We start from the raw sequence: 19,702 nt of genomic DNA, 5'->3' as shown, positions 1-19,702 counted from the left end.
CCTCTCACTTATAAGGGCAAATATAATACTTTTGAGAAAAAATGTAATACTTTTAAATCGAAATGTAAAAGTATTGTATTTTCCCTTAAAAGTATTACATTTACCTTAATAAGTAACAAAAATTTTATTCCTGATTAGTATTATATTTGAGCATATAAGTATGGCATTTGTGCATATAAGTGTTACATTTGCATCTTGACACGACCCGACCCGACCCGTCTCATGGTGAAACGGTCGCACACAAGTTTTTGCCGAAAGATTAATGATACATTTTTGGGAAGAAATGGCAGTGATTGGGTTAAAATTATGGGCTTAAAATATACAGAAAGTGCTGGCGGGCCAGTGTTGGGTAAACCTTAACAAGCCGGTAATAGTTTGTAGTGAATGAAACGTTGGTAAGAGTTGCTTAGTTCTCGAAAGAGACGACTAAGTATATGAAAACATCATGATTCTTATATTTGAATGTTACTTAGTTTAATTCTTGCCAATATATATATACTCAATTGAAATTATTATACATGGTTTTTTTTTTTTAAATGTGAATTGTCGACTATTATACATAAATGATGTTTATATAATTACATAGTGTACATTCCAAAATAACGGTTGCATATTTCTCTGATGATCGATGAAAGAATTATTTAATTTTCTTAGCCAGTCAACTAGTACGTTACTTGGTTAGTTTCCTCAAGATTTTCATCATTATCCAAAAATAAAGAAAAAGAAGAAGAGCTATTCAGTTTCATTCTAAGCCAATCAATTAGTACGACACTCGATTTTCTCAACTAGTCATCAATTAATACCCTCATATATTGAGACTAATTCAACCAAGCAAATCTCGACCAAGCTCATTTAGGAATATCGCTTAAGGTGATTAATGAATTGAACACGAATGAATAGGAGTTATTTGTGTTCATTTGTTAAGATTTTTAGAGTATAGTGTGTTCGTATTCAATTCGTTTGTTAAAGTTTTGAAAATCCTGTCCGTGCTCATTTGTTAAGCGTTTATTAGTGTTCATTAACATTCAAGAACGCTAAACAAACAAACACATGTATATGTTCATGAACAAAAAATGGTTTATGTTCACAAACAATAACCAAACAAACAACACAATGATTATAAAGTTAATACAAATAAGTCCAAAAATAAAATCTAATATCAAAGCCAAAATAACTAGTTTTTTTTTTTTTAACACAAATTGTTTGTTCACATTCTTATTTAATTTTTTAAAAATTCAATTAACTTCACATGAAGGATTGCGACTTCACAAGTGAATAATTATTTAAAAAACTTTAAACTATTTTTTAAGTGCAATTTGAACAATAAATAAATGACAAATCATCGAACTTAGAATCTGATTCCCCCTGGATTATGCCATAGTTTACTGCTAATCATTTTGTATTAATAATAACGTAACCCACAGATCATGTGACAAACCGCTACAAAAATACATATATTGTGCATCGAAAAACTAGAAAACTTGGTTGTTGCAAATTGCAATTGCCGAAGTCTCAAGTTGTCACATGCCAATCCTTTGCAAACTATGACCAAAACCCTTATCCAAACTTTGATGGAGTAACTACAAAGAATTTATCAAGTTGTAAAATTTGAGAGCATTTATTTATTTTAGATGACAGAAAGAAATTTGCAGTGATTATTCGAGCAGTTACCTAGGAGAGGTAAATTATATTGCATTAGAAACTTTATGTGACTAGCTTGATCTCTAATACGAGAATTATACTTCACCCACTCGACTACTACTTTCGGAGCAATCGAGAGTACTTTTATTGAGTATTGATGGGGTTTCAATTAGAGAACTTGGTACAAAAGTAGAAAAAAATGCTTGCAATACCTTATTGAGCAAATGAGTATTGTTCTTCTAGAAAGTTTAAAATTTCTTAATTAAATTACAAACGATTTAGATATTTATGCACGAAAAAAATAAGAATGAAAAGCGGATATGGCAAGTAGTGATTGCCATTTTGTGATTGACAGGCATTACTATTAGTCTTACATGCACTTCTCATTAGACAACCTCAATGGTGGTGAAGTTGGTTGTTGGATCTTTTGCATGACTTGCTTTTTAATGCACTATGCCACTATAAACTTTTTGCTGCACAAATCAATTTGATTTGCGTGAGTTGTCGTGTACTTTGATCCTTTAAAAAAGATTAAAAACTCAAAAATTCTTCTTCGTATGAAAAATCTAATATAGACAGATATAACCAACACTTTGCACATTAAAAAAAAATAAAAGCACATGAAATTCACCAACTTCCAAAAGTTTATACTTTTCTCCCAAACTCAACTAGATGAAGGGTAATTTACTCAACCAAATATATTATAATCTAACTGGACTTATAATCTCGAAATTATAAATTTTTCACTTTTCTAACACTATTATTCTCTTCCCAAGCAAAAGACAAAGAAAAAGATAGAAGTGGAACTAACCCACTATAAGGCATTGCATTGATGGCATGTTTTCATTATACTAAACTCCACATGTGCAACCTTAGCTTTAAATCATTGCCAACTCCCATTCTCCCAATCATCTCATACAACTAAGTGGGCAACCACTAGCATTAAACAAACTGTATATATACATTGTTATGGATAACAGGTGAAAGTACATTATTTTTCCTTTACCAAAAGGGAGAGAATATGTTGTGATAAATGATTGATATTGAGAACACACATGATTCTTGCCATAAAATGTAGATCTATGGAAACCCAAGTCCCTTTCAAGCTGGCCTTCAACAATCAACATGACCCACTGATGGACCCGTTTGGTAGGGTGTCAACAGTACATCCGATATTATGATAGTTAAGTGTCGATTTGAAGTGAATCTATAAAAATTAAAGAAAATCGTATTTTTTATCTTTTAGTTATACCCATAGTACAAATTTAGTCCTTAGTTATATATGTGACCATCCTAACCCTTAAGTTATGTACGAAGTGACGATTTTAATCCTTGAAAATTTTTTTATCATCAATTTGTCACTTAATAAAATGGTTGATTTGGTACTTCAATGATTAAAATCGTCACTACATGCATAACTTAATTGGTAAAGATGGTCACATATATAACTCAGGGATTTAGTTTATACCGCAAGTCACAAGTGAGTTAGCATTCAACATGACTCAATGACATATATACCAAATTTGGTAGGGTTGCAATAGTGTACATTACATACAATCACATGTTGGTTCAAAGTGTAGTTTAATAACAATAAATGAAAATGTTTAACATCTCTATAAGGTTATAATTATTACTCGTAAATTAACTGGTATACGTCAATGACTAATAACAAGTGATAATTTTAAAGCTTCTAACAAGATCTAGTAATAAATTACACTTTATTGAATAATAAATTTAAGTTCGACTCTCATCAATGTTTCATATCAAATGCACCAAAGAAATGAATGCTATGAAAAAGTACAATTCATTAAGTAATGAATTTTAACCACAAAAAAATCAACTAAGTCCTCTAAATTTTCTATCCTTTTCCCAACCAATCATCAATCTATACAACCCCTAAATCCAAAAAAAAAAAAATCACTAAAATTCAAATGAAATAATTGGACAACTCTAACTTGCTGGTACTATCACTTAATGCATGTTGGGACTTTGCGCTTCTTTGGTTGTACAGATCATAGGGCTCCCAAAGATGATCCAACGGACAGGGTTTCTTCTCATCAAGCCTCACCCATGGCTTCCCTTTCCCACTCCAATGAAGCAGGCTTACTGGGCCTGGATGCAGGGCCCGACAAGAGCCCAATTCGTTGTCCCCGCCCAGCCCATGTTGGTTCCAGCGGTGATTAATGGGCTCGATAAGCCCACCAAACACCAGCAAAAATGGCGGCAGAGATCCCAGCTCGTAAATCCTTCTCTTCCTCTGAAGCTCCATCCATTTCTCCAGTTTCCGGCGGAAATTCCCGGCGCGCCATCGCCGGAGATCCATCACCATCACGCCGGTGTTGAAGTAGCAGGGCGATCGCGAGTCGAATACTCGCGGGAAAATCGGGTCGGACCAGAAGGAATCGGTGAAGTATTTTGTGAAATTGGCGTGACAATACTCCGGCGCTCCGATGACTTTCGAATCGGAGAGAGGAACGTTCCAGAGCTTGAGAATGTCGTCGACGAGGATCACGTCGGAGTCGAGGTAGACGACGCGTGTCACGCACGCGTCGAGCATGTCGCCGAGATAGTTCCGCGCGTAGTTCAACGGATTCTCGAGAGCTCTCCGGATCGAAGAGGAAATTAGGTTTAGGACCCTGTCTTCCCGGAAAATGTAGACCTTGAAGTTTAGCGACGGGAAAACGGATCGGACGTGGCGCGTGAGGGCGCGTGGGGTAACGGCGTCGAACTCGGCGGCGATGAAGTGGAGGAACACCTGCTCCGGGCACGACGCGTGGCGGAGGACGGAGTGAACCGCCGCCATGGAGCCGCGGAGGTACTCGGAGTCGAGCGTCATCGCAATGTGGACCAGAAACGGGTCACAGGACGACGCCGTTTCGCTGTCCCTTTCCTCCTCCTGCTTCTTCGCCGGACAATCCGCCCCGTTTCGGTACTCCGGAGCCTCCGAAAACCCGAACCCGGTTTTGTCCGGGAAGCTCCGAATCCCGATGCAATCCAACGGCACTAACGACGCGACGATCAAGATCAAGAAAACCGCCCTGATTGAGTGAAACCCAGAACTCATCATTCTTGGGTTTCTGCAGGAATCCTTGTGAATTTCTCTCCTCTCGTTCTCTCTCTATATCTATGTATGGATCTATAGACATGGCATTTTGTGGGAGAGAGAGAGGGAGAGAGGAGATGAAGTGTTGCACAGAAGGAAAGGCCAGAGAATGGTCAATTCAATGCCTCGTATATATATACGATACACCATGTTAAATTCGGTATTAAATGTTCAAATAAAATATATTTTCCCTAGATAATCCAATGCAACAATTTATTAGTTAAAAGGTTTGTAATGACTTGATTTTGTACCCTTATCTGTAATCTATCACGTAATAATCGAGTCTGACTCCACTGAGACTCGAACTCACAACCTCTCGTATGTGAGTGCAATCGGGTGATCCTATACCACAAAATCTTAACAATTAACTCTTCTATTTATACATATGTTGAATAACTCTTGATTAAATTAGAATCTAAAATATGAATAGAATTGAATTCAAATAAGTTTTAAGAAGATAGGGTCCATGAAAAAAAAAAAATCCATTGAGACAAATCTTAGTGAAGAAAATCATAGTTTTGTATATGATAACAAATTTAAAAGTTTTTTTTTTTTGTGATGTCTATTGATATTTTAAAAAGGTTATACTCGTTCTTTAAAAATGAAAAAAGATTATACTCCGCTGAGATTCGAGACAAAAGTAGAAGAATAAGTGATAAATTTTAATAAATGGTGTTTATAATTAATTTATATCTACTTATATTACAATAAATAAACTACATGCATTAATTAGCAATGATTAATGGGTAATATAATTAATTCATAACATAATAATTATTACTATGAGAAATTTTAAAGTGTAAAGCAACATCAACGATTCTTATAACAGATACAATTTAAAATTTTTTTGAGATTATATTGAATATTATGAATACATTTATTCCCATAATATTAGTACAACGATGCATACATTTCTCGTTGTATTTGATAGGTGCCAAAAGCACCTATACTACTCACTAAAATAAACTTTATACAAATTACAATTATGATAATAATTAAAGCAATCGAGTCTTAATCTCATGTCAGAAAACTTTACCATTGTTTGAAACCAAAAGAAAAAAGGTTGTACATTGTATAAATACAGTGTGAGTCTTTGAAATGATAATTTACACTGTTTCAAAACAGCATCTCTTAATGATAATATTTATTATCTTTAATTTTATATTACTAATTTGAAAAGTACTGATAAAATATAAATGCATATGCCCTAAAAGATATATGTTAGTGATAGAGCATATTTTTAAACCAAAAAGTTACAAGTTTGATTATTGTCACAAATAACAATCAAACCTAATGTCTTAAAAGGGAGATACTCCTTATTACATAATGGAATTGGCATCCACTTTGCTTCCTAGTGCAATTAACTTATTGAAAGAGAGAGATTACACAGCAGAGTTAGTATCCACACTACTTCTTAGTGCAATTGACCTCTTGAGAGAAATACATAATTACATAGCGGAGTTGGTATCCACTTTACATCCTAGTACAATTTACATCTCGAGAGGGAGATATTTCATAGCAGAGTTGGCATCCACTTTGCTTGAAGTGGTGCTAGTTGATATGGGTTCGTATGAATATCTTTGAAAATGTACTATGAATTTATGAATGAAGTTTCAAACCAAAATGGAGAATACTTGGTGTGTTTCCATAGAGCATTACATTTGTCACATATTTTGATTTTATTGAAAAAAAAACTTTCAATCACATTTATTTTTTAAAATCTATGTAATATCTATTATGTTATTAGAAAAAAAAAAAGTACAGGCTACTCAATCAACAAGAGATAAATGCAAATGATAAGGTGTACATCCGCACAGTACCTTTTGCAATAGATGTAACTTAAATGAATCAAGTTTTTAAAATTTATACTGGTTTTATTATATTCAAAGTACTTAGTTCAAATTTGAATGTTGGAAAAAAGAAATTTTGAATTTCATCTTAGGCATTCCCCAATAGTGATATTGGGTTGATTTTTTGGAACAGAAAATTCAAAGAGTAAGTTTTTAATAAATGTGGAGGTTGATTTTGCAGAAATTTTCTCCCTGCAAATATATGGATTTTGGCAAAGATGTGGCAGATACGCTGAGGAGAGCTGGAGCAACTTGTGCGCGTTGCGCGCAAACTGTGCGTCTAGCGAGCGCATAAGTCACTTTGTTTCTGTTTTTTTTTTTCAGATTTTATTTTATTTTTTTCTTCCCCTCACATTTTCTCTTTCTAAATCTCATCGTTAAAAACTCTTTAAAAAACCGATCAGTATTGAGGAATGGCTTATACATAATATGTCATTATCAATACAGTATAAACTTTAAATATATAAAAATTATAATAGAATAAAATTGGGAGGTGTTGTACAAACAAGAAAAGAGAAGGTGGGCATAGAAAAAAGGAATATTGATTGCTTCCACTGAGGAAAAGCCAGCTAGGAAAAAAGAGAGAGGTGCCAGCTGGATAAGTAATCTGAGGTGTGATTGATGTTGACGGCTGAGATCAGCCTGGAACAGCGCATCTACATTGCTGCCACGTGCTCACGTGCTCCCTTTTCCTCCAACATCCAAACACACCTTTCCATTTTTATATTTAAATAATAATAATAATAATAAAGAATTAATAATAGTGTACTACAATCACTTAATCAGTATCACAGGGCTTAAGAGCAACCGCAATAGTGATTTTTATTCTTGCAATACCAATATGGTGCATTGCAATTTGGTGCTCATGCTCATACACTGATATATAGTAAGTATACAATACAAATAAAAATAAAGAAAATATGAGTTAGCTAGTTAAGTTGGTAAAGCATGCGTGTAGCTTATATTATGAAAATTCAGAGTTCGAATTTGCCCTTAACATAAATTTTTTTGTGTGTAACTTTAGTTCTATTTTATATTTGGATTCATATAGTAAGAAATGTAAAATTATTTACTATGTTTTATTTTAGTACTACCGATTCGGGATCTCTTAGACTACCATCGATCGATAGAGCGGAACGACTAGAAAAAGAAGTTAAGTTAGAAAGCCGTAGGTCGATGAACTTCTCGGCGGTATAGATTTTACGTTCAGCAGCAATTAATATAATATTTATTCCATAGCACTCGTAAAAGGTATTCTTCTCATAGGACCAAGCTAGGGCTCTCCCCTCTAGGCTCTTTCTTCTTCTATCAGGTAGCGTTGTGCCCAGAGGGCGTGTTGTCCCCTTGGATTGGGATAGAAGTAAACTAGAATAAGGATATTCTAAGGAAAGTGCCCGATGGAAGAGGGGAGCTTGCACTTTCAGAAAGACCATGCCCAACTCTGGGGAAAGTTCCGACTTAGTTCTCTTTCTTCTGGCTTGGTCGAGCCTTAGCCCCACTTGAGGGAGGTGGTTCAACTACCTTTTTCGTCATGTTTACCGAAGGAACATCAAATAAAAAATTTATTTATCTCTTATTACTATGCCATTGATGAAGATTCATAGCTTAGCAAAAAACCTGAAATCCTACCTTTCTGTTACAATGTAGTATATGTATATTTATTTAAATATTTTAAAATGTAATAAAATGCAAATGCATGAATGCTATCAATTAATTACTATTCCACCACCTCATGGGCTCCCACCCACTCTACACATTCATACCATCACTATAATCCCTTGTGCCAACCGCTATACTATTAAATTGCTATTATGTACCAAACAAGTTAGTTTGTCTGCTACCCTTTTACATAAAATATTTATATACTACTGACTCTGTTACAATGTAGTATTCGTACATGACTACTTTCTCAACTTACTGAAGCACAAAAAGTCAATATAATTTTCATTGAGGCTCGAACTCATGATCTCTCATTTGGGAGAGCCACTTTGTGCCACTAGACCACCTCGTAACAAAATTTGACTTAATTTATTTAATATTCAATTTTTTAAATATCAATTGATAAAAGAGAAAATTTGCGGGGTTAATAATATTATGTATATTTTTATTTTTTCAATTGTTGTATTAGAATATTAGGTACTAACCACACCGATATTAATAATACCTTATACAATCATGTATATTATATATATATATATATATATATATATATATGATTTAATATGTGCTTATGGGCTTCATTGTTTATTGAAACTATAGAAAAGTTCAAATTTATACATTTAAAATTATATTAAAAGTCCTATAAAATATAATTTTAAAAAAAGTTTAAATTTGAAAATTATAAGAAGATGCTTGTAAAGTTAAAAAAACAGAGAAATGGCGCTTTTATCCTTATGACAATTTGTCCCTCAATTATACATTTGTTATTTTCATATCTCAATTATTTACGGATTGTTATAACTTTTTTGTTCTCTCAATCGTCAATGAAATAATTTTTTAACCCAATTATAGTATAACTAAGGAATGATAAAGCTACTTCGAAAGCAACTAAGCATCGAAAAGTAACAAAGAATATTAAGTATTTCTATTTTCTATCATCTAAGGACAAAACATGTCATTTTTCTTTAAAAGAAAAATTAACTTGAGCATTGAATATCGAACAATCACATAAAATAAAACAAATAATTTATTTTTGTCATTAAATAAATAAATAAAGGGACCCATCTAGACAAAAATGGTGTGCCTAGCTGACCAAACCTTGTTTTGGGTGGAGTATTAAATTCCTGAAAACTGCAAGGTTAACATCAATGCGATTATAAAATTGGGGAAGTTGAAGTTGTCGTTGGGGTTGCAGTTGCTTTTGTTAGCTAGCTTGCTTCATACATTGTTTCATTGATCCGAAATTTCTTGAGTCAAAAATTGCACTAGAAGGAAGAAATAAATTTTCACCTGGCCTTTTTAATTCCCATGATAGTTTGAATTTTTCTGGGTACCAAACATCGTATAGCGTTATCTTTACCCCTGCAATATTTTCTCATTCTCAGATGTGGAACATACTTCCACACCACCAAATTTTCAATTCGTTTACTATTTTCTTTATATATCTGCAATACTCTCTCACTTTTAAAAGTGGACTAATTTCAAATAACATCATAATAATATAATATTACTCAAAAAATATAATAATATAATAAATAAATAAATAATAAAGGGTAGTTCAGTAACCTTTTCTCATCTTGAAAGTTTTCAACTTAAGTGAAAGCTTTCAAACCAAGTTGGCACCCTAAACTCTTAAAAAAAAAATCATGTAATCTTGAAAGTGGAAAAATTGTAGGGATAAATCCAATCTAATTGCTAGAACAATGGTGATATATTGTGTGTAATAATTAGTTAAGTATAATGTATAATAAAATGCACCTTTTCACTTGTACTAAACTGAGTTACTAAATACAGAGTACATATTTTGGTCTGTACATTTCCATCTTTGTTTCCTTATCTTTTATTATATCCGTGTATTAAGCATGCGATAGGCTGTGTTAGAGGGTACGAAGAAGAGCCTAGGATTCTCTGTCTTGTCTTTCACTCACTGTACGTAAATAATGGCGGAACCGCCCACTGCCACCATGCATTGGCGCATTGCTAGTTTGCTACCGCCCACCCCATGTTATAAATATCTTATATTCATCAAAAGAAAAAATTTCTCGTCCCGAAATCGGTCCTTAGAGGTGTTAAATTGCAATGACTTAGCAGTTCTTTAAGTGGTAGGATAAGTACGTGCATAAAGACTCACCCCCATAAAATGATGAAATTCTCACATTAATAAGACGGCTAGGATTTGAACATGCGCCCTTAAGTTCTTATGTTCATCTTGCTAATTTGTTTTTGGGTACAAAATTAACGGGATATTAATGAAAATGACTAAAAATTATCACTTTAAAAATATCTGAACGACTAAAAATATGTTAGTTGTGGAGGTTGGAAATGGATGAACAGACGAGAAAAGAAAATCTTCAGGCGTGATATCACTTTCCTATAAGCTTTTAATCTTTCCTCTACACAAGCAACGATGTTTCAAGACTAAATCTTATGGGATACAAGAAGATGAAACAAAGTTATTTGTTGCTCTAAAAGAAACTTTCTGTAGAGTTTTGAACTGTGAAATATCTTGATAGTATGCAAAACTTGCTTGTTCATCAGATGATACTCCCATGAATTTATAGAGAAAAATTCCTAACCGCTATCAGCAGTTACTGGGAGTTTATAGCCGTTGGTAAACCAAACTTTCAAACACATGTTTGAATTTCAACCGATTTTGGATAAGATAATATGGTTAACACATGTCTTAAAAATATCACTTTCATACCTTGTAACACCTTAGATAACAGTTACGTGTGAACGTGACCAATCTTTATCCATGTGAACAACTGTTTAGTGCTTCGAGACATAGAATGCCTTTTATGTCACTTCGAGACATAACAACCTTCGAGACATCCAACATCGATGGTCTTCAAGACATCAATCAGCCTCTTCGACATCTCACGAGACATCGATATATAGCAAACTCACCTCTCACTGACCTCTTGAAGTACCTCTCGAACTATCCAAAACATATTTCTACCAAATCAAATAATATTTATTACTACTCAACTCAAAATATTATTTACCATGATAGACACCTGAAACATTAATTACTATATAAATATCCAACAAAATAAACATATGAAGTGCTTGTTTTTGTCTGGCCCTTGTATTTGCTATTTAGCTTGGGTAGTGCCAGGGTATTCTATGCCCATGTATGTTGTGCATTCTCTTTTCCTAATTTATTTATCTTTGATTCAAAAAACTAAAAATGGCATTTTCCGGTTGTATTAATCAAGATTCAAGGGTGAGAGTACTATTACGATTTAAAAAAGAGGCCACGGGTTTAAGGGCAGTGCGATTGGTGGAAAGGTGTCAGGGGAGGGTTGAGAGGGTGTGCACTGGAAATTGGCTGGATTGCATTTTGTTTTGCACGCACAGTAATACGACTGTGATTCACCACCCACCAGGGAATAAATACTACTGCACACTTGGGAATTGAGCTCTGCATTTCCTGTTTATTGCCCTTCATTCTTTGTACCAGCTCGGATATATAGTAAACATTACAACATTTTGATAAATATTTTGAATGTTAAAATACAACGGCCAATATTATAATGTGCACTAAATAATAAACAAAGTTTGAGATATTGATTCTTTGAACTGCAACAAATAAAAAAAATATAGAATAGATATTATCATGTAATAGAATCAATAATATTTTTTTAATGTGCACCATACACACTTTGCAGGTATGCTGTATGCATGATACCTTTTAAAATTTAAAATATTTACAAAATACTACCACATAATTTTTCAAAATTTTCTTATTTTAGAACCATTGATCATTGGTATAAACCAATAGACAATCCAATAATGATTCTCACAAGATCTCATTCCCACACACATTGTTTTTGTTCATTTCTCTTGCAATTCATTCAGGCATTTAATTTGTGTGTTTCAAACCAGACAATTAGAGGGACGATGATTCGGTCCGATTACGAATCGACAGTTCACAGTTTTTTTTTTTTTTTTCTTTTTGAAATGTATATGATTGCGGACTTGAGGTAAATTGAACTATATGGCCTATTTTATCATGGAAAGCACTATTTACAATTTTTTCGTAATTGAAAATAAGAAGTTCTGTTGAAAACAAAAGTATTACCATTCAAAACTTATGGTACACTATTGCATAACCAATGATTATAAAAACTTTAAACACTAATTCATCCCACTCGATACAACATCAATCGTTATGTCATAGATCATATACATATTCATTTTAAGTATATTATAAGTCCATTTTACATGTTCATTTTTATTATTTTTAATAAGTTTATATTTACCGTATTACATGAAGTTGTAATACACTAAAAACAAGTATTTAGTACACTAAAAATGAACTTGTATATAATTTGCAACACTTTATTATTGACGATCAAATATTGCTTTATGATATCATTGATATGACAATGAAAAGTAGTCGAAATACAAAGTTGGCACAACCAACTTTCACATCTTTGCAGAAATGGAGTCCAAAGATATAAACAATGGGAAAACATTAGAGCATCCAGGAATGAAAACATATATGCAGGCTGCATATCAGCACGGCGGCTAATGTGTTGCATATCCTCAGACGGAATGCAACTCAAGATAGCGCCGCTCCATATAATGGTATTCAGATTCATTATTTAGACCATCAAAAAATGGGGCTACCTAACTGTGAAAAATCAATGGGGCAGGAAGGCTAGATTGGAAGGGAATGATGGAAACTGACTGTTTTAGTGTGTTGGTTATTCTTCAAACCCCTCTTTTATCTCTTCAAAGAGTGGCCAATTGGTGCACTTGCAGAATCAAGGGAGTGTTGCTTTCAGTTCCTTCCTGTCTGCTCCAAAAGCCTGTCAATGTTATGTATCAAATTAGCGAACACCATCTAACTATTGAAGATTTATAAAAATCACAAATCAAAAAGGTGGTGGATTGTACAAACTACGAGTAATTTCTTTTCCAAATCTATATATGGGGTTGTTTGTCTAGAATGGCTAATCTATCTATTGCCCTTTTCGATTAACTATGTAACTATCAGAATTCAAATGATTGATTCTCAAATGATTAGAATAGGAAATCGTTAATAACTCTAAGGAAGCATAGTCAGTTTCATATTGTATCACTGAAAGAAATTATTAAAAACAAAATAAAACAATGCCTGATAGAACATAATATATCTAGAGGTTCTTTCACGTCAGTGTGAGAAAATAATGCTCACATCGAAACTCTAAGAACCTTCCACCTTGTCAAACAGGATATTTGTGTGGATAACCAAAAAAAAGGTGTTCTCTTTTTAAGGACAAGTTTTTAGTTTATTAAGCAGCTGCAACCAGATAAATCATGTTTCTGTGATGATATGGTCTTCTAATCCTACTTGTGCAAACTAACAAAGTGGTACGACTTTTCTTCCTCTTTGGCAGTTTGTAATGTTTTTATGTTCTTGTTTATTTGGGTGTGGCCTGTGGGAGGTAGATGATAGTAAAATGTCCAGAGGCTCAAACAATTGCATACCTCAGTTCCTAACCCTTTGGCATAAACATTGGAAAAGAGTTCAGAAGGATCTGGCATTTGGCACTCCTGCAAATAAAGAGGATGATTATTTACTTGTATCAACAAACAGTGTCAACTCATCCAAAACTGCCAGATCAATTAAATTACAACACTGCCCATGCTTTCTCACCTTTGCTATAGCTATGGTATCATCTACTTCTTTTCTGATTTCCTTCTCAATATCCTGGACGAGAAAAGCAAAAGGTACAAGGGGATTAAACCATATGCACCAGAAAAGGTACATATAACATATATTATGGTAGAAAAAATTGCTAGGGATCATTACTTTAGTTGCAAAACAAATCTCCAATAGAACCTATGTAAAAAACTGTGGATCTTGTTAAACTTATTTGGTGATAATGTTTTTTACCTTTAGCTCCTTTTCAGTGGCAATATCATGAGCTAGTATGAGTTTTCTGACTCTTTCAATTGGATCACGCTCCTGCAAAGTAAAAAGCACATTTGTTATGTGTTAAACGAAGAAATTATGCTATGAAGGTGAATATGCTCTGTATTCCTTAATGATTAAAAAAGTGTACAGAGAAGGTGTATTTATACACACTAGAGATAGGCTAGAACCAAACATTTCAAATTTCAAAACCCAAGGTAGAGAGTAATCCTCTCAACCTCCCTCCTATAACTCTAACAATAAGCACATCCCATCATACCATGCAGCACATACAGGAAAAAAATATTCAGGTAGGTCTTTAGATGCTATTTACCTGTCTCACTCCAGAGATCTCGTCACGTGTGCGATATGTGCTTCCAGGATCAGACATGGAGTGCCCATGATACCTATAGGTGTCCATTTCAAGAATCTGACCAAAATTTCAGCACAAACTTGTTAACACTATAGTTAACCAATGAGATATGCTTCAGTAACTAATACTCTAATAGCATACTTCAACTGCTGCAGCATTTTAATTTTAAAATATCAATGTACTGCAAATTGTGATGGCGGCCACTGGCTATCCTATACTATGATTTTACTATCCAAAAGTTGCCAAGCCACTCCAGATACGACAAAGAAAACTAAACTATGTAATTATATAATGTAACAAAATGTTAGACCCTGATTTTTACCTTACCCTTCACAAAGAAGTGATGTTATGAATGGAATCAAATAAATAACTTCATAAAAAAGGATGATATGTACTCACAAGAGGTCCATTCTTTAGAGCATGCTCCTTGGCGTATTTGCATGCTTGTTTCACAGCAAGGACATCCATACCATCCACCTGTTATAGGAAGTAAATATTTGATGGAATGTATACAACAAAGAATATGAATGGCATTGAGACTGAAAGTCTCTCTCCCTCTTTGTTCTTTTACCATTAGTAAATATGTAAGAGAAAAGGGTTGATGTTAAGGTTTCCTTCTATAGCAGCACAATCAAGCAATTTTTGACGGTATTCATTTTTAAAATGCATGTATTTACAGCTCTCACATGACAACCTAAAGTCCGTATTCATCCTCAACCCTTAGAGGGCTAGAGGTACACAATTTAAATGCACAGTTACATTCCTAAATTCATCATTGTTGTATTAGGAAAAAGGGAGTTTTGGTAATAGTCCAACAATGTAACAGTCATAAGTATAGGCTGTATAGCACACCTTAACATTGCATTACCATGCATATACACATTATATAAACACATACATATAGATATGTATGTGTATATACAATTATACAGAAATATATGCCCAAGCCTATGTAGTTAGATAAAACTCAAACTCCATGTTGCATAAGGGCTAAGCAATATTCATCACACTTGACACATGGATATAGACTAGGACTTCAAGATACATGAATCCAATGTTTGATTCAGAATTGGCAAACTTCTAATTGTATTTTTTTCATATTCTTTATTTCAGAATTGACAAGTTTATATCCAAAATGCATCATTTCAGCAAAACGAGATTAAACTGACACCAACACTCGTGTAAGAAGTATTGAGGGGGAAAAAGAGGCAAATATGATTTATAATCACCTTCAGACCAGGGACATAATCCCCTCTCTTATAATAGGCAGGACTTTTTGCTGCCCTCCACTCTGCTGTCCCCATGCCATCTGCATTAGCAAAGCAAAAACTCTATTAAAACTCTATGTCTCTATTACAAAGACGTGCAGTAAATATTGCTTTAATTGAATTAATCTTCTATGGAGAAACTCTTTTCATAGTTTATATTAGCATAATGCAATCTTACATTTTGAGGATAATTTTTCAAATTAAAGCTAATAGCACCAATAACTCAATAAGTAATCACATTATGTATTCATCAATTGCTAAACAGCTAACAATTCAATATAAACAGGCTAATTTGCTGTTGAACAGCTTATAATATTCAATTACCAAATTACAAACACGGAATTCTCAGCAATAGATATGACTAGTTTGAGTAAATTTACTTCCATAATATGTAACATGAAATTTGTATAGTAAAAGATAGAAAGGACAATCCATTTCTTACAGTGATTGTTCTCGCAAACCAGAATAGCAGGCAGATCCCAGAGGGCCGCGATGTTCAAAGCCTCAAACAGTTGCCCCTGGTTCGCAGCACCATCTCCGTACATGGAGAAAGAGACATGTTCTTCCTTTGAGTACTTCAGAGCAAACGCCAATCCAATACCTAGCGGAACCTGAGCCCCTACGATCCCGTGGCCGCCGAAAAATCCATTCTCCTTCTTGTAGAAGTGCATGGAGCCTCCTTTCCCTTTCGAGCACCCATCCTTTCTCCCCATAAGCTCCGTAAACGTTTCCAGTAGCGTTCCGCCGCGGGCGAGGTAGATGCAGTGGTCCCTGTAAGCGGTAATAATGCAATCCTTTCTGGTAATCGCGGCCTCCATACCTACCGCGACGGCTTCCTGGCCGTCGTAGAGATGGCAAAATCCGCGAATGAGCTTCGCCTTGTAGAGCGAATCGGAGGCGATCTCCATCCGGCGCATCAGAGCCATATCGCGGAAGAAGGTCATCAGCTCCTTCGCCGACGTCTCTACGGTGCGAGACGGAGGATCGATGTTGTGACTGCTGAAAGGGAGGCTGGTCTCCACGGTGATGGCGGCGGCGGAATCCGTAGACAGGTGGCGGATGTACGACGCCGCCGCCGATAGCGGCTTCAGGAGATTACTAGTGCGCTGTGCGGATAGTGCCATTCCGACGTCCGATTTGATTCCCGGCTCCGGCGACTTTCCGGTGTGAGAGATCGAATCTGCAAATTCTCGCTTCTTAATTACGTCAAGGTCGGGGGTTTGGTGAGCAGAGCCCGGTAAATTAGAAAATGAAAGTGGGAAATTTAAAGAATAAAATATTAATTTTCATTCTACTTTAGGAAATAAATGTATAGTATAATAACGATGACAGCGTGTCCCATTCATCTCGCTTGTCTATTTTTTTTAAAAAACATCTCGCTTGTCTATTGGATAGTCTCAAAAGTCATTTTTCTTTGCATATATATGATAAAAAAATTTTCTTTGTGACTCTATTTCACAAATGATCACAATGAAATAAATTAGTATGACTTAAATTAATAAAACTAATAGGACGCTCCTGATAAAAATTAAAAGTTGACAAATCCGTCAATAATTAACTAAACATGCTCGAAATATCTCATTTTGAGATTCCACATTTCGTTCTTACAATAATTGTGAAAGTCTAAAAGAGTGAAATGATGGTGCATCAATGATCTCTAAAGTGGAAAAATCAATGTCTAGTGTCTACAATAAGTTTTCTCACAAGAGGGTATACTTTCGAGTAATAGCTGCGAGTTTCTCTCATTATTCAAAAAAAAAAAATTGTTCGTTTCTACAGTTGTTATTGGAGAATTACTTATGCAGATTTATAAAACGTAAATATTAATTGTATTATCAATCATATTTAATGATATAAATCAAGTTAGTCCATTCAATTTCGAGACACCAATCTTATTGAATCAAATTACTTTTTTTTTTTTTACTATCGTTACGTGATTTGTATTTAATGATAAAATAATTTTTTGTCATAGCCATAAAATCTTGTATTGATATATCTATTTTTTTGTTTTCTTTTGAGTACTACTAACTCTGTTATAGTTGCCTCCACTGGGCTCAAACCTACTCCATCATCCATGTGGGGGTGTAAATCGGGACGCCGGGTTCCACTAGGGCACTAGACCACAAGGTCTTTGGCCACTTTGAGACTATTTAATTGTATTGTTTTTGGCAGAACACCTTGTGCTCAAATGGCAGAGTAGTGCATTAGTGCTTGTGCTCAGATGGCAGAGTAGTGGCTCTCCCATACTCAGTGGAGATGAACAGATAGTACAATGTAATAGAGTTAGTTGTATTAAAAAAATATTATTAGTGCTTGTGTCAATATTATTTGATATTACCAAATATATCATATTTAATTGTATACAATACTAACTAAATTGGTGAAGATTGACATTATAATATTAAAAATCATATACGAATGTTAGTTTCTGCCGGCGTACCGTTAAACATGGTTAATGTCAGCGATAGGCTACGGGGGACTAGTAAACAATGTTGTGCTAGTAGGAGATGGCCAAGTTTGAACATATTCTCATTTTTGGCCACACTCACTCATCGTTTTATAATACTAAAGTACAATTAACAAGGTTGTCTTACAAGAACCAAGATGCACCATAAAAAGGATGCGCCGCCACTAAAATAAAAATAGTTTTTTAAAGAGCATTTTTCTAGCTGCCTTTGGACGCCAAATTAATTAATGTGAAATGGGTGCTAAAAAATTAAATAATAAACACAATTGTACTGAAAATTCATATTGAAATTGTTGGGCGTAGGTCGGGTTGATTGAGTTTAGTCCTTACTCGATTCGAGATTTTGAGACGCGACGTTGTGGCTTACCATGGATGAATATGATTAAATGGTTAATGTTCACATATTTATCACCAATTGATTTTAAGTAGGATATAATGATCAAATACCAAAGAATTATGTGGTTAAGCGTGATTGACTTATAGTAGTCTTAGATGGGATGCGCAACTAGGCTTGATGTTCAAAGGTGGTGGCAGGGAGGGGGATTGTTGGGCGTTGGAGCCCCTGCTCGATTCGAGACGTCGTGGCTTACCATGGAAGGATACGATTAAATGGTTAATGTTCACTTACTTATCACCAATTGATTTTAAGTAAGATATGACAACCCAAAAAACTTTGTGATTAAGCGTGCTTGATTTACAACAGTCACAGGATGGGCATGTGCCCCCACTGGGAAGTACTTCGTAATAAGTAAGTACAGTGTAGCGCCCAGCAAAAAAACTAGACAAATAACCACTCTTGAGTTGTCATAAAGAATGATATATGAGATAGATAAATCACATAATCAACTAACTTACGTACCTCCAAATGTTTGTACACTAATTCAAGTATTGCAAAACTTATAAACTTAATTTAGATTGATTAACCAGTTAAGTTTAAGTTGCACGGTTGTGCACTTGTGCTTAAGGGTCTGAATTATTATTATTTTTGTTATTGGAGTGGCGATGGAGCAAATTTCTAAGACTAATCTTATACATGCCATAAATTTTCACTTTCGAAGTGTGTCATACTTTCATATAATTAAATTTTCACTTTCCATGAATTTTTACAATTCCAACTCACTTTTTTTTTCAAAATTGGTTTCTATTTTAAATCATATACATCAAATGAGCACGACACATGCCAATGTTGCACACGTGCATCCTACGGGCACCGTGTGTGCATCAAATGAGCACAGTATGTGTGCATCCTTTTTATTTTCATTTTTATCTCATTTAATATTATTAAAAAAAAAAAATCTTTATTGCCAACGCAGCTCCCATCCACCTGTATTGTTATTGCTACTTACAAACGAGACCCAACTCCATTACAAGGAATATACATATGCAAAAACTTAGTAAAATAAGCAAATTTGTAAAATGAAAAAAAAAAAAAAAAA

General features: G+C 34.3%; 2 protein-coding genes across 2 annotated transcripts; both read right to left on the bottom strand.

The window, feature by feature from the left end:
- Window positions 1-3,426: 3,426 nt before the first annotated feature.
- On the bottom strand, window positions 3,427-4,865 carry LOC116024808 (probable galacturonosyltransferase-like 9). Its single transcript, XM_031265807.1, has one exon. The coding sequence runs from the start codon at window positions 4,706-4,708 to the stop codon at window positions 3,569-3,571; it is 1,140 nt and encodes a 379-aa protein (XP_031121667.1). The 5' UTR covers window positions 4,709-4,865; the 3' UTR covers window positions 3,427-3,568.
- Window positions 4,866-12,576: 7,711 nt separating this feature from the next.
- Window positions 12,577-17,057, bottom strand: LOC116025781 (pyruvate dehydrogenase E1 component subunit alpha, mitochondrial-like). Its single transcript, XM_031267117.1, has 8 exons — window positions 16,242-17,057; window positions 15,761-15,840; window positions 14,931-15,008; window positions 14,493-14,588; window positions 14,141-14,212; window positions 13,901-13,954; window positions 13,732-13,797; window positions 12,577-13,070 (listed from the first exon to the last, which is right to left on the bottom strand). The coding sequence occupies exons 1-8, from the start codon at window positions 16,921-16,923 to the stop codon at window positions 13,026-13,028; spliced, it is 1,173 nt and encodes a 390-aa protein (XP_031122977.1). The 5' UTR covers window positions 16,924-17,057; the 3' UTR covers window positions 12,577-13,025.
- Window positions 17,058-19,702: the final 2,645 nt, after the last annotated feature.

This window comes from Ipomoea triloba, chromosome 7, assembly GCF_003576645.1.
Source record: "Ipomoea triloba cultivar NCNSP0323 chromosome 7, ASM357664v1".
In the NCBI taxonomy this organism is placed as follows: Eukaryota; Viridiplantae; Streptophyta; class Magnoliopsida; order Solanales; family Convolvulaceae; genus Ipomoea; species Ipomoea triloba.
Note: the sequence above shows the minus strand (reverse complement) of the source record. Positions and strands in the feature narration are given on the sequence as shown.

What these genes read in the sequence shown, in the direction of transcription:
- LOC116024808 (XM_031265807.1), bottom strand. Translation starts at nt 4,708, where the DNA reads ATGATGAGTTCTGGGTTTCACTCAATCAGGGCGGTTTTCTTGATCTTG.
- LOC116025781 (XM_031267117.1), bottom strand. Translation starts at nt 16,923, where the DNA reads ATGGCACTATCCGCACAGCGCACTAGTAATCTCCTGAAGCCGCTATCG. An exon ending in GGTTTGCGAGAACAATCACT is followed by an intron (nt 15,841 to 16,241) that starts GTAAGAAATGGA and finishes TTGCTAATGCAG; the next exon opens with ATGGCATGGGGACAGCAGAG. An exon ending in CCAAAGGGTTAGGAACTGAG is followed by an intron (nt 13,071 to 13,731) that starts GTATGCAATTGT and finishes TAACATTGACAG; the next exon opens with GCTTTTGGAGCAGACAGGAA.